Genomic DNA, 14212 nt, shown 5'->3' on the forward strand with positions numbered 1-14212 from the left:
GACCACGGTTTCAGCTCTGACTAAGTTGTTTTGGTGTTTATGTTAAGAAAAGTTGGATCGTTTTTGTTGTTGAATTAACTTATAAAATTTATTAAGATGCCTGATTACTTAGGAGATGATATGCGAAAAGGAAAGGAAGATAAAGAGGAGAAAGAAAAAGACGTTAAAGGTATTTAAAATTGTAAATTTATGTTACGTTCCAAATTATTGTATTGTCCTGTGTTACTTCTTTTTTTCGTATGTCTTTTATGAACACTTTTAAATGGTGATAAAGTGTTTTAAAAAGCATTTTGTTTATCAAATCGATGCACTTGTTTGTATATTTAGTAGCAACTGTTATTATATCACCCGTTTTGAGTCTTAATATTGACAATGCTGCTTATTTTTAATTGTGTAGAAGCCTGTGTATACTGTATTGTGAGAAAAGATATTAAAAAATACTAAAAAATTTGGTTTAAAATTTGAAAGAGGTTTATTTAGTTCGGGAAATTTAACGAAGCTAAAAATATCTGTAGTATGCAACGATATTTAAAAGAATTTTACAGGATTGTATGCCTTTGTTACGTTACATATAATATCCGTAAACGATGTGGTTTATAAGTGCGATTGACAATCACTTAAAAAAGCTTTATTTTAAGTGAGAAGGAGAAAGGAAAGAGTTCTATATTGTAATTTGCAGCAGAATAATCACTAAGTCTTGGCAGCTTCCAACCCAGGAGAATAGCCCATTGTGCAGCTCTAGTGCGACGTAAATGAGCAACAACAACACCCAACCCAGAAGAAATTTAAAAAGAAAACAAAACATTACTGAAGAGGACGAACTTAAAGGGTGTAACTTACCCATCCCCTTTGTAAACTTCCACATATTTTTATTTTCAAAAAATTGCAAGTTTTAAAACCAATTGTTGACTCTGCAATTGGGGAGAGTTCCGTAGGATCTGTGGCAGAATAATCGCCAAGTCTTGGAAACTTCCGGGCAGTGGCCCACAAGAAACTAAAAAAAGCATCACAGAAAGGGAACAACTCGAAAGGTATAACTCGTAGCCTCCCCCAGGCAAACATCTATGTGTTTTTTTTTTTTTTTTATTGGACGTTTTAAATCCATTTGGCACCTTGGCGAGTGTAGTTGGCATGACAGATCATGATAGTACAGAGTGTACCAGTGTCTGTCCACACCAATTGCAAAAGCCAAGGATTCGAAAGGGGAATTTACCACGTTTATATCAACTTGCCTTCGTGTATTTCTGTTTGGGTAGAATTTTGTAATCATTTTAAACTAACTTCCCGACTAGCTACAGACTTCAAATTTGGCACATAACTTAGAATTGGATGACAATTCATGAAAATGAAGAGAAAAAAGACATATAAAGTAAAATAAAATTAAAGAAAAACTAATATTTTCGCTATTGTCTTTTGTTGTCGATTCGATTATTTCAAATTAGTGTCAGTTGAAAAGGTTTGTGTACAGTTAGTGAAAATAATAGGTTCAAAAGTTGTCGATTATTTTTAACATACTGTGTATTATTTATTTTGGTACAGGTACCAATACAGAGATTCTCCTCGGTAGAAAGTCCCTCTCTGATTTCCGTAATCCTAATGTGTGAGAAGTTTAAAGTTGTCTGTCTGTTTCATGTACATTTATTTGTTATATATATATATATTTATTTGTTATATATATATATATATATATAATTATGATTATAGTGTTTATTTCATTTATTTACAGCTCTGGATGAAGGTGACATTGCTCTCTTGAAAACTTATGTAAGTATAATTGCAGTGGTTTTTGTAATTTTATCATATTATTGTATTAACTTTTGTTTTAAGACCAGATATGTTGTTTACAGGGTGTTGGCCAATACAGTAAAGCTATAAAACAAGTTGAAGATGATATTCAAGGAATTCTTAAAAAAGTGAATGAGCTGACAGGTAATTCTTCTGATTTAATATTTTCTGCGCTGTATTTGCTGAAATATTTCTTATTAATATTATAGTTATTTATTTTAGCTTGTTTTTACAATATTTGTCTTAGCAAGTTTATTTTCATTACATGTTTGTTTATATTTGCTTCTAAACCTAACATATAACCCCAAAAACAGAAAATTTTCAAATATTCTACAACAGGACTTATTAATTTATACAAATGTTCTGCATGCATTTCACAGCGAAAAAAAAGCCAACTTTACGTTAAAATACTTTATTTTCATTTATTAAAATACAGGATTGTACACAGATACACTACATTATTTTTTACACCAAAGCAAACATTCTTAATTTGTTACTTTTTGAATCACTTTTGAAGTACAAAATTTTGTTGATGATGATGATGAATTATTAATAAAATGCCTACAATGTTAAGGTCCGATCATTAAAATAAGGGCTGCCTAAAATATCTTTAGAAGGGACAAGTGCCCAGATAGTGCACCATTTGCAAACACAAACATTCGCTGGTCTGTTGTTCCAACAACTTCTTCATTGACATCGAAAGCATTTGGTCTTTTAGAAACAATTCTGTCAATCGTGGATCCCCAGGATTCACAAATTGCTTATGAAATGGGAATGGAAAATATTAAAGTCATAAACTTTATGATATTGGAAATCTCGGAATTTAATTCTTTTACAGCTTGCTTTAGAAGCTCTCTTGATAAAAATTTTGATCGATTTCTCCTGCTGTCTGCTAAAGACTGATACACCGATTTTATAAAAATGTTATAGCCAAAAGCTAATTCATTAATTTCCTCCTCAGAATGGCAAAGATATGGGAGAGGGAGATTACTGATAAATGTGCTGAAATTTGTGCAGGGTGTCAAATGTTCCTCTTCTAAAGCAGCATCATTCCTATGAAACAGCAAGTGGTCAAAGCTAAAGATAATTTTATTCAAGATACAAATTGTTCTGCAGGACTTTGTTTGATGAGTAAAAATTAGATTTGTTGCAGGACTCTAACCAACACTTATAATTTAGAAAATATTAGAGTTAATGCTCAGAAGGTTATTGCACGGTGATAGATATTAAACTATATGAAATTTTAAAAAAATATAATTTTTAAAAACTATTGAGTTAGGAGTCATTAGTTTTTAAAAATCTAATTATAATTATTCATATTACATTCACATTTTAAAAGTTGAACAAGTATTCAGTTTTTGATGTCTTATACTTGCCCATACTTGCTATGAGAGGGTGGGGAGACAACTAATGAAATTCTGCTTAACTTTTTAAATTGTCAAAACATTGAAGCTTTCAGTAACCTCTTGAATGATAGTGTTGCATTCAGAGATGAATTTGGAATTATTTGCGTAAAAGAGTCCCCAAGGTTAAGATTTGAAGCCTATGTTAGCCACAATATAGATATACACTCAGAATCACTGTATTGAAACATTTTCACTAAAAAACGGGCAGCAACAATGTGCATGATTAAAAAATCCCAATATGCCTTGCATTCCTCCAATGTTTCAAATGTTATCAAAGTTTATTTATTCATTATCAATATTATATCTGGATGTATTCAATTCATGCAATTAATTTACAGATGTCTGAATATAAATTTATTTATAGGTATCAAAGAATCTGACACGGGTCTTGCTCCTCCAGCACTTTGGGATCTTGCTGCTGACAAACAAACCCTTCAAAATGAGCAACCTTTGCAGGTTGCACGCTGCACCAAAATTATCACCACAGACTCTGATGATCCTAAATATATCATTAATGTAAAACAATTTGCAAAATTTGTGGTTGATCTTGCAGATTCTGTTGCACCTACTGATATTGAAGAAGGAATGAGAGTTGGGTAGGGCTTGTTGTTTTTTTCACTTGGTATTTGTTATTTTACTATCTTAAATTAATTGAGTGTAATGATATTGTGATATTTAATGATATTAATAATGATATTGTGATATATAATTATGATATTTTAATTATTCTAAACACTATATTTTCCGTAGTTTGTATTTCTGTTCAAAGTAGTGTATATCCATTTAATTTGTGCAAATATTATGTTGTTTTTGAAGGGGAATTAAGTTTTTATTTTATTGAGGAATTAAGTTTTATTTCTATCCTTTTGTTAAGAGTTAAATGCTTTTAAATTCTTCTATTTGAAGCTGCATTCATTGTTGTCAAAACTTTCAGCATAATATGTTATGAATCAAAATTAAAATAAGTTGTTGAACATGGAAATTTAAAAATTTCAACACATTAAACAAAGCAGCTGCCCAAACCATAATACTTCTGCTAAAAATTAGCATGGTTTCTTACTTTTTTATTTTTATCTGTTCAAAATTATTGTTGTTGTCCTCTGTATTTCATTGGTCATATGTAGTAGAAATCATTACAGGTTTACATTTATAGGTTTAGGCCCTTTAAAAAGCAAAAAAAAAAAAAATGTGTTTGCTTATTTTTTTCACCTTGAACAATTCAAATAATTCATTGCACTGCTCTTGCTTTTTTTTTTTTTTTTTTTTAAATATTTAATGGCATGCGTATAGATTTGAATCAAAACAGTTATTCATGTTTAAGGCCCAGCTAAGTAATTACATCTTTTAGCCTCCATAACTTATATGGATTACATGCCCAAAAGTGAAGATTCTTCTAAGCTGAATTGTTATTTTTTTTTTTTTCATGAAAAATTCTTACATTTTTAAAAATTTATAAATACACAATAACCAAAGAACAGGAAATTTTTTCAATCCGTAAAAATCAGTCCTAAATTTAAAGAAAATGATTTAACTTAAAAGTACCTAAGAAAGCAAAAAAAAATTTTTTAAACAATAGCGAAAGATATTTTGTTATAGATTTCATGTGCATATATAAAACAAATCTAAATTTAAAAAAAAAAAATCTTTCTATTTTAGAGTTGATCGAAATAAATACCAAATTCATATTCCTCTTCCACCTAAGATAGATCCTACTGTAACCATGATGCAGGTTGAAGAGAAGCCTGATGTAACTTACAGTGACGTTGGTGGTTGTAAAGAACAAATCGAAAAGTTGAGGGAAGTTGTTGAAACTCCTCTTCTCCATGTAAGATGATATTTCCTGAATTAACAATGCATGCAGTGATCTTATCATATATTGATATTGATCTTATGCAGTATTGATCTTACTAAATAACTCACTGTATAATGTAATTTTTTTATGTATTAGTATGCAAATGCTTAATTACGAGTTGAGTATACAAATAATTAATAAATTAAAGTTAATTGATATTGTATAAATTGTAAAATCATAATTTTTTGTTAGATTTGGATTTTCAATCCTCAAAACATCAGGGTTGGCAATTTGTAAAAATCCTGTTGTTGGTGCAAAACAAATTTAATTAAGAGAGGGATCAAAAGTTTGATGGCCTCGATGTAATTTTTTGCGTTTCTGCATTCATAATGTGTACTTTTGAATAAGAGTACTTTTATATGAGTTAAATAAATTCACATGCTATATAGGGTTGCACCAAATAGTTAGTATTCGGCTGCTCTGGACAAATGTTGTGCTTGTCCCAATAATTTTCTCTTTCTATATTAATTTATTTACCAAATAATTCACCCATAAGTAGTTAATATAAATAGTGTTAAAATGTGCTCTAACAACTACATTATATTTTGCAAGAAAGCATTAAGTAATAATATTATGTTAATATGGAACCATTACATTTATTCAAATGTTAAATTTTTGTTTGTAAAGAAATATCTCCCGTATGTAAAATAACAAGTTAAATGTGAAAATTATCAAGTTCTCGATAATTTTTGAATATTTAAATAAAAGTTACATTTCTTTAAAATTTAGACTTTATTATATCCTGACATCAAATGTAAGGTAGCCATATAATAACAAAATAAATATTAAAGCAGAAATACTTTGAAAGTCATGAAAAAGTATGTAGGGGAGAGTTGGATAAAACGGGATAGTCGGACAAAACGGGAAACGTCGCCTAGGGACCAGACTATTGTAGCTATCTAGTGGACAACGACAAAAACGTGTTATTCGACCGTGATTATATTATTCTCGGTGTGTCCCACCTCGAGCTCACTATTTGATAGAAAATTGTAAGTCTCTGAACTTTTTTACTCTATTTTTTTGCCATTTTCTACATTTACGTGCGTTGTTTTTTTACATTGTACTGTGTACATATATGGGAATAAAATTGTGGTGAGTATTAAATTTGATTAACCATTTATTTACCAATATTTTTATGTGCAGTCTTTTTAATTTTCTTTTCACATTTAGGCAGCAGCCATGTTTGTTTCAAAAAGTGTCGGAGTTGGACAAAACGGGACACTTATGAGTTGGATAAAATGGGATAGAGTTTTTTATGTCCCGTTTTATCCGTCTATTAATTTGTTAGATTATTACATTTTAAAATAGCCATATATTAATGTAGGCCTAGGCTTTTAGAAAAACTTATTTATAATAGCTACATATATTTTTGAAAAATTTAGTTTCTTTATATAGTAAAGCAAATTTTGTTTATTAGCCTTCATTATTATGTATTTTATTTTCGACTCTAAGATTTCACATTTTTCTTTAGAACTAATTGTAATGTATTTCTCTGATGAAGACTTGAGCTTCTTTACATATAAACTTCTTAATTTTCTGGATATCTCAATTCAATCTACATTCAATTCTAAAAAGAATTTCTTCTCTTTGTTTACTGAAAAATTTAAATACTTGATTATTAAAGAGTCTTTCATGGATGTTGCGACATCAATGGAGAGTTAGTTTTAATAATTGTTTTAACACGGCTGGACACACATCTTCGAGGGACATCGTAGGAGAAGACCAATCTGCAACATTTTCAGGGGAGAAAGGATTAGAACCCTCCTATTATCCCCCTAAGTTACCCTTTTCAATCCTGTACCTCAAGTAAAAGGACCTAGCCCAGAAAAAATGGCTGATAAAAGAAAGAAAAAAACTGTAGTAATAACATCGTCTCCATATGAAAGTGAATTAGAAATGGAAGAAAAGGAAAGGATGATTAAACTATAAAAAATAGCTAAGAAAATTGAAGAAAAGGCTGCTAAGAAATTTCTCTTAAAAGCACAAGGCACATTTCGGCAACGAAAATAAGCCTTCATGTTTGAAAACTCAGTCTTTAAAAGCAAATGTAGCATAATATTTTTTTGTGTACTTACTTATAAAATAACAATCTATATAAAAGTGTTAGAACAGTAAAATCCCATAAATATAATTTATAGACATTTTGCTTTGCAGTTCTCTGTCAGTTAATTATGCTTTTCACTAAGTTTTATGCAAAAAATTAAACATTGTAAACCCTATCCCATTTTATCCAACCCAGGTATGCTAAAACGGGATATGTAAGAGTTTGGATATTAATTTTTTTTTAACACACGGTCATTAAAATTAGTTGAAAATATGTTTTTTGTGTGCTTCAATAAATGTTGTAGCTACAAAAAAAATTATGTATGGTTTTTCTTAACAGATATTCAGCAGTAAATAAAAACAATAATGGTATCCCGTTTTGTCCAACTCTCCCCTATATTTAAAATTCATCCTCTCGCAAGGGAGTTTTGCTTTTTAAAAATGCTAAGATTTTACATTCGAAGTATAAGTCTTGTGTTTTACTTGTTAATTTAGATACGCCGAGTGTACATAGTGTTGTTACTCATAAATATAATTAATTATGTGTTAGTGCTTTGAATAAAATGTGTATTAAGATTTTATATTTCTGTATTACTATATATAGCCAGAGAAATTTGTTAACTTGGGTATTGAGCCTCCCAAAGGAGTTTTACTCTTTGGACCACCTGGAACTGGAAAAACTCTTTGTGCTAGAGCTGTAGCTAATAGAACTGATGCTTGTTTCATAAGAGTTATTGGATCTGAACTTGTACAAAAATATGTTGGAGAAGTATGTTGCTAACCTTATTTTTATTGCATTTATATCATGCTTGTTATTCATTTTTTAAAAATATTATCTTCGTTTTTTGTACCGTCATAGTAAACAGATAAAAAATTTTGTTTATGCCAGTTATTTTATTGGTTTAAAAATGTCAACAAGGATTTCCAGAATTAGGAAGAAGAAAAAGGTGCATTGTATGTGAAACAAAAAGCATTATTATTGTTTTTTAGGACAGATAATTACTTCTTTATGCTAAAATAAATGTCTTTTGTTTGCATTTTGCAGAATTCATAAACCACTTATCGATTATTATCTACTTCTTCAAAGATTTTTGGAGAAAAAACAAACACTTTACTCATATACTAGACTGATATCTTTATAATAGTTAATACAATAAGTTATAATAGTTCAAAATCATTAAGGGGTATTTCCTGTGTCAAATGTATTGTTTAAAAGTAATATCAAAAGGTAAACAACTTTTCACAGTGATTACTAGTATTTTAATTTTAGTCAGAAAAATTGGTATACTAGTAAGATCTTGATGTTGTAAATACTTGTGATAAATTTAATATTTTAGTAATGAAATAAAAATTCAACGAAAGGGCAAATATATGTACATATACAGAGAGGATTGTGATCTGGATATCCGAGGTCCAGAAGTTCCAAGAAATCGTCGATCACATTTATGTGTAAATGTCTATATTATATAAAACGCTAATACGTACGTATGTATGTATCAATAAAACCGATATTTCTTTTCTCGCGCTGGCAACAGTTTTCATTTTTAATTGATTGGATAACCAGAGTGAGCATTATCAGGTTGTTCAATTCAGATTCATGCACTAAAAACATGATAATATTTAATTTAAACTCAATTAGGAATTAATTAATTAATTGAAGTGAGAATGCTTTAAAAGGCCGCTGTTGAATTGATATTTTTCTACTGGGAGCTACCTAAACGCCTAAAAAACGTTTAAGTGTTTGTATTGAATGCATTTAATTTTTTTATATTTCGCGTTTATTTATGCATTGAATTTTCACGCTTTAAAATGCAGAATATTAGTGAAGCAATATTTGATAATTTATTTTGCTAATATGTTTCTTATTTAGCTAATGTTTTGATTTTTTCACCATGTACAATCTAATTTTTAGAAGCCAATAAGAACATTGGTAGAATTCTTCTACATAAGTACAATACTATGTCTTTGATGATAAAATACTATGTCTTTGATGATAATATATTATGTCTTTGTGCTAGAGCATTGTGTTCATTGGCGAGCGAGCGCAGCGAGCCATGGTTCACTGCGTGAACCACATAGGATTGCGTAGCAATTCTCGGAGGTTGGCGAGCGTTAGCGAGCAGGGGGCGGAGCCTCCTAGTTCTTATATATTTTATTTAAAATATTAGAACTAGAATTTATACTTGGCATCTCTTTCATTTGTAAATATTTTTTCTGGTAGAATAATAAATGTGATTAGAGATAAAAGTAAACTTATGCATAATTATTCATTTACATTATGCTGCATAGAATTTATTTAAAAATTCATGTTGTGAAAAATATAACTGATTTAAATTTATAAAGTCATTAATTTTTTTGAATTGCGTAATTGATGATTTTAGTCAAAAAAATTTCAGGATTTTTGAGTTGGGCTAACAACTACCCCTGCATATATAAAGTACAATTTAATATAAAAGAGTTAAAAAAAAATAGTTAAAACTCTATTTAGAGTTAAGAAATCAAAGTAATAATCTTTCAAATATATAAATCTTTTTATTGAAAAAAATCTATCAAAGCGTAATTATATAAAAAAAATTTTAAGTATTGGTATAAGCTGTAGTTTACACTTTTTTTAACCAACTTTTATAAAATTTGGCCGGTTTTTTCTTGTGCAATGTTAATTTCAACAATTACTATAAAAAACGTTTTTTGATCTTTTAGTTGTTAAACAATATGAGAATGTTAGAATTTATTTGCATCGTGTGGTAATGGAATAATTTAGTGTGTAACGTTAAAAAACGTTGGCCTATCTCCTAGTTTACAGCTCATTATCTTGCAGTTTTCACAAAAAATTCTATCAATTGAATTCTTGTTTTGATAAGGGTTGAAAGACTGATGTTCGAACTTATTTGACCAGTTGGATGGTTCTGATGGCTACTAATAGGCCTGATATTTTAGATCCTGCTCTAATACATCCTGGTAAATTAGGTCGGAAGATCCAGTTCCAGAAATAATAAAATATTTTCAGGAACTGAAAGTTATTGCTTTTTGTCTACATGTCTTTCTTGTATATTGACTGTCTAAATTAAGTCAAATTCGTTTAAGATTGTTTTTGCATGCTATTCTAAATCCTACAGAAATTAACCAGAAAAAAAAAAGTTTGTCAGGAAATTTACTTTGCTATATTGTTATGTATTGAAACTTCACGGAAGTGGGCAAATAGTGTTTCAAGGTAACCTAAACTCCTTTGTTTAATGTCCATAAAAATCTGTTATAAATTAAACCTAATTCATTCCCCTTTATTAGTTAACCACTAAATCAATGCACCGCAAATGGTCAACTCTTACAGGTTTCTCTGTATTTGGTACTTTTTATATCATACTTGTATTTTATATTTCTAGCCCTTGGTGCTTTTACCTTAGATAAAATTACTTAAAATTTTTTAATAATAAGCTTTTATGTTGTTTATGAGCCTGCTGACTTTATTTTTCTCTTCAAGGGTGCTCGAATGGTTCGCGAGCTGTTTGAGATGGCAAGGAATAAAAAGGCCTGTCTAATATTTTTTGATGAAATAGATGCAATTGGAGGTAAGGCATTATAATGAACTCATGCTCTAAATTAGCAGCAATAATAGCTGAAGAATAAATTTAAAATCTTTGTTAAGTGAAATTTTCTTTTGCCTTCATTCATAATTTTTTTTCCTAGGGGCGAGGTTCGATGATGGTGCTGGAGGTGATAATGAAGTTCAAAGAACAATGTTAGAACTCATTAACCAGTTGGATGGTTTTGATCCTCGAGGCAATATCAAGGTTTTGATGGCTACTAATAGACCTGATATTTTAGATCCTGCTCTAATGCGTCCTGGTAGATTAGATAGGAAGATTGAGTTTGGCTTGCCTGATCTAGAGGTGAGCTGTTTATTTTTCTATTCATATTTGAATGATTTTTCGTACATGTTTTTACTGCAGATTTCAATTACATGCAATCGTTTATTCATTAATTTATTTCAATCTTTGAATAAGCATTATGAAATGTCAAATAGCTAAAATACTAAATATACAGTTTATCAATTGCTCAATGATATGCAGGATAATTTTTTAGTTACACTAAAATATGTGTTTTGATATTTCATTTTTGATTTTATAAAAATTGTGATTTATAATTATTCCTTTAATATTGAGATAAATATTTGACTATAATTTTTTTAGCAGCCATTAATAAGCAGTTAAAATTAAAGCGATTGTTTTTATTTATTATACATGCACATACGTATAACTAATTGCTAACTTGCACAAATTTTACTGTAGCAAAATGCTAAATAAAGCTGTAATTTGCTTTTTAAAATAATCGTCTGCTATTAGTAATAAATAGTTGTATGCTTAAATTAAAAAACAATCTTCTCCTTTATTATTTTTATAAATGCTGACAATTTTTAACAAAAGCAAACGTGATTCCACATCAAGCAAAACTTGCAAATGATACCGATTTTCTATAGAATCAGAATTTATTCAATTGAAAAATATTGTTTTGTTAATCTTTGTCAAATAGATAAATATAGGTCAATAAAAAAACGTTTTGTTCATATTAATTAATCAATCGCAATAATAATGTATTATCCAAAATTAAAAAACAATTTGTCATAATAAATAGAGAACAGCCAAAACTGAGTAACTAAAGAGGATTTTAAAAAAATCTAACATCTCAATACTCTTGAGGCAGAAGTTTCAAGTTCCTTTACTCGGACATCCAATAGACAGTATAGAATCTTAAAGATGTACCTAATGATAGCCGGATCGGGAAAAAGTGTTTTTTTTTTTTTTAATCACCTATTGTGCAAGCACAAATTAAGAAAAATGGAAGAGTGAAAACCAGCAAGTTGATTGAGTGTCAAATACTCTGACTTTTCCTGGTTTTTAATTTATATAGACAGAGGAGCGTATTAATATTAAAGCGGACAAAGGGCAAAAATGTGATAAAAATCTAACGATAATCACCGTGAAAAGCGGAAGTATACAAAACTTGATTAATTGCAGGAAGAAATAGAGAGAAAGGTGATAGAAGCAGGTCTAAGTTTCATTAGATAATCAATTTAACTTGTAATTTGATCTTTTTTGCCCCATTAGATTTTTATTTCATTAAATTTCATCATGTTTTCTGTTTTCCTTGGCTAAAATATTAATTTGAGACCTTAATTATGCATAATTTTTTTTACTTCAATTTTGACAAGGATTCTATTAAGATACATTATTGGTGATCTTTGTGAAACTCCATCTATATATATTTCTCTTACACGGCGACAAAAAAAAGCCTCATTTCAACTCCCCGAATGGCAACGCTAGAAAATCGACCAATGATTGCTGCTAAAAATTTCACATGCCAAATCTAGCTGAGGTGGCTCAGCATATAACGCTTTTAAAAACGGAAGCTGAAATAACCAGACAGAGCATTCTCACCAAATATGATCTCTTCCGAAATTCACCCTATCAGCTGCGGCAATCTCATACTATTAAGCTAGGCAGGTGTGAGTAGTCTTTGTCGATAGATCTCTATTTTAGTATTTTGTCGAATGCGCTTTTTTTCACGAATTTATATGTTACGAATTTATTTGACGATTTTTTATTTATATTACGAATTTATTTGATTTATTATTGTTATTAGTTATTCATTGAAAAATGAGTCTCAGTCATGCTGTTACGCTTTAAGATTTTATACTATAGCGCATTTCTAATAGGTTTAACGAATTACATGTCATTTATTTGAATTCAAATTTATTTTAATGACTTAGTATTTACTAAAAAGATTTAGTTTTTTTTTTTTTTGAAGTTGTTTTATGGATTTGAATGATTGTTTTGAATTCTTAGAATTTTGTGCATTTGCAATGTAACTAAGTTAGTAGCGAGCTTGGTTTGCGTAGCAATTTTCGGGGGTTGGCGAGCAGGGGGCGCAGCCGACTGGTTTATTTTAATGTTTGTCATTATCTGCAGCACAATGATAATCCTATGTTCTATAGAAGCATATTGTGCTTTGCTATATATTTTATTAAAATCATAATAGTTTTTCTTTAAAAAAAAAAAAAAACCTTTATACAATTTTCGTTTATTTAACAATCCTTGCCTTTTATTTTCACATAAAGCATTATTCATAAAAACTCTATTTTGTTTTCCCTCTAGGGTCGTACACACATTTTTAGAATCCATGCCCGATCAATGAGTGTAGAAAGAGACATTAGATATGATCTGTTAGCTCGCTTATGCCCAAACAGCACAGGTATGTATTTAGTGCATATAAACTTCAAATTTACATTCTTATTTATTATTCAGTGTTTCAACCTCTATCTTTTCCGTGTAGGTGCTGAAATTCGTAGTGTTTGTACAGAAGCTGGAATGTTTGCCATTAGGGCAAGGCGTAAAATTGCCACTGAAAAAGACTTTTTGGAAGCCATTAACAAAGTTATTAAATCTTATGCAAAATTCAGTTCAACTCCACGTTATATGACTTATAATTAAATTGTGTTTTCTGTGATTTATAAATATTTGCATTCATTAATAAAAATGCTCATGTGGTTTAGTAATTACTTTGTTCATATTTCAAGTTACATATACAGTCAAACCCCGCTATAGTGAATTCGGCCCCGTGCCTTGCTATACAAGCATGTTATTTTTTGTGGATATAGTGATGCAAAAAAGTGAGGGAGTTGGATATAATGAACTTTTTTTCTGTCTTCGGCAGATTTTTTTCCATATTTTTTGTAATAATTTTGAAATTTCTACTTTGAAATAAATACATATACCGATTTTTAAAACCATTTATTGAGGGGAATGTAGCGATAAGCATATTTTCTTGTTTGCTTCTTTTATCTCACTTTCCCATCCTTAAACAAACCAAGCAGATGTTTCCAACCCCCGGCAGATGATGAACCTGTAAGGTGTAAGTTGCATCAATATGCATTTTCTGTCGGAGGGACTGAGTAATTATTCATAATTGCTCAAAGGGTTGGACACTAATATGTGCTGATAAGACCCTCATTTCAACTCCTTTTTGCTCTCAGTTGAGTTAAACAAAATCCTGCAAACAAGTGTCTCAAATTTAACTATGGCGAGCAGTAAATGTAAAACGTTCTCCATTGATGATAAAATGGCATAATCAG

The 14212-nt window shown here is 29.6% G+C and overlaps 1 protein-coding gene across 1 annotated transcript; it reads left to right on the forward strand.

Moving 5' to 3' along the window:
- The first annotated feature begins 27 nt into the window (after positions 1-27).
- On the forward strand, positions 28-13636 carry Rpt1 (26S proteasome regulatory subunit Rpt1). The gene is made up of 10 exons (XM_016054240.4): positions 28-169; positions 1727-1764; positions 1848-1929; positions 3556-3787; positions 4848-5016; positions 7691-7855; positions 10565-10652; positions 10771-10973; positions 13236-13332; positions 13414-13636. The coding sequence occupies exons 1-10, from the start codon at positions 97-99 to the stop codon at positions 13569-13571; spliced, it is 1305 nt and encodes a 434-aa protein (XP_015909726.1). The 5' UTR covers positions 28-96; the 3' UTR covers positions 13572-13636.
- Positions 13637-14212: the final 576 nt, after the last annotated feature.

The sequence above is a fragment of the Parasteatoda tepidariorum genome, chromosome 4 (genome assembly GCF_982258835.1).
Source record: "Parasteatoda tepidariorum strain Cologne lab strain chromosome 4, Ptep-v5.0, whole genome shotgun sequence".
NCBI classification, from domain to species: Eukaryota; Metazoa; Arthropoda; class Arachnida; order Araneae; family Theridiidae; genus Parasteatoda; species Parasteatoda tepidariorum.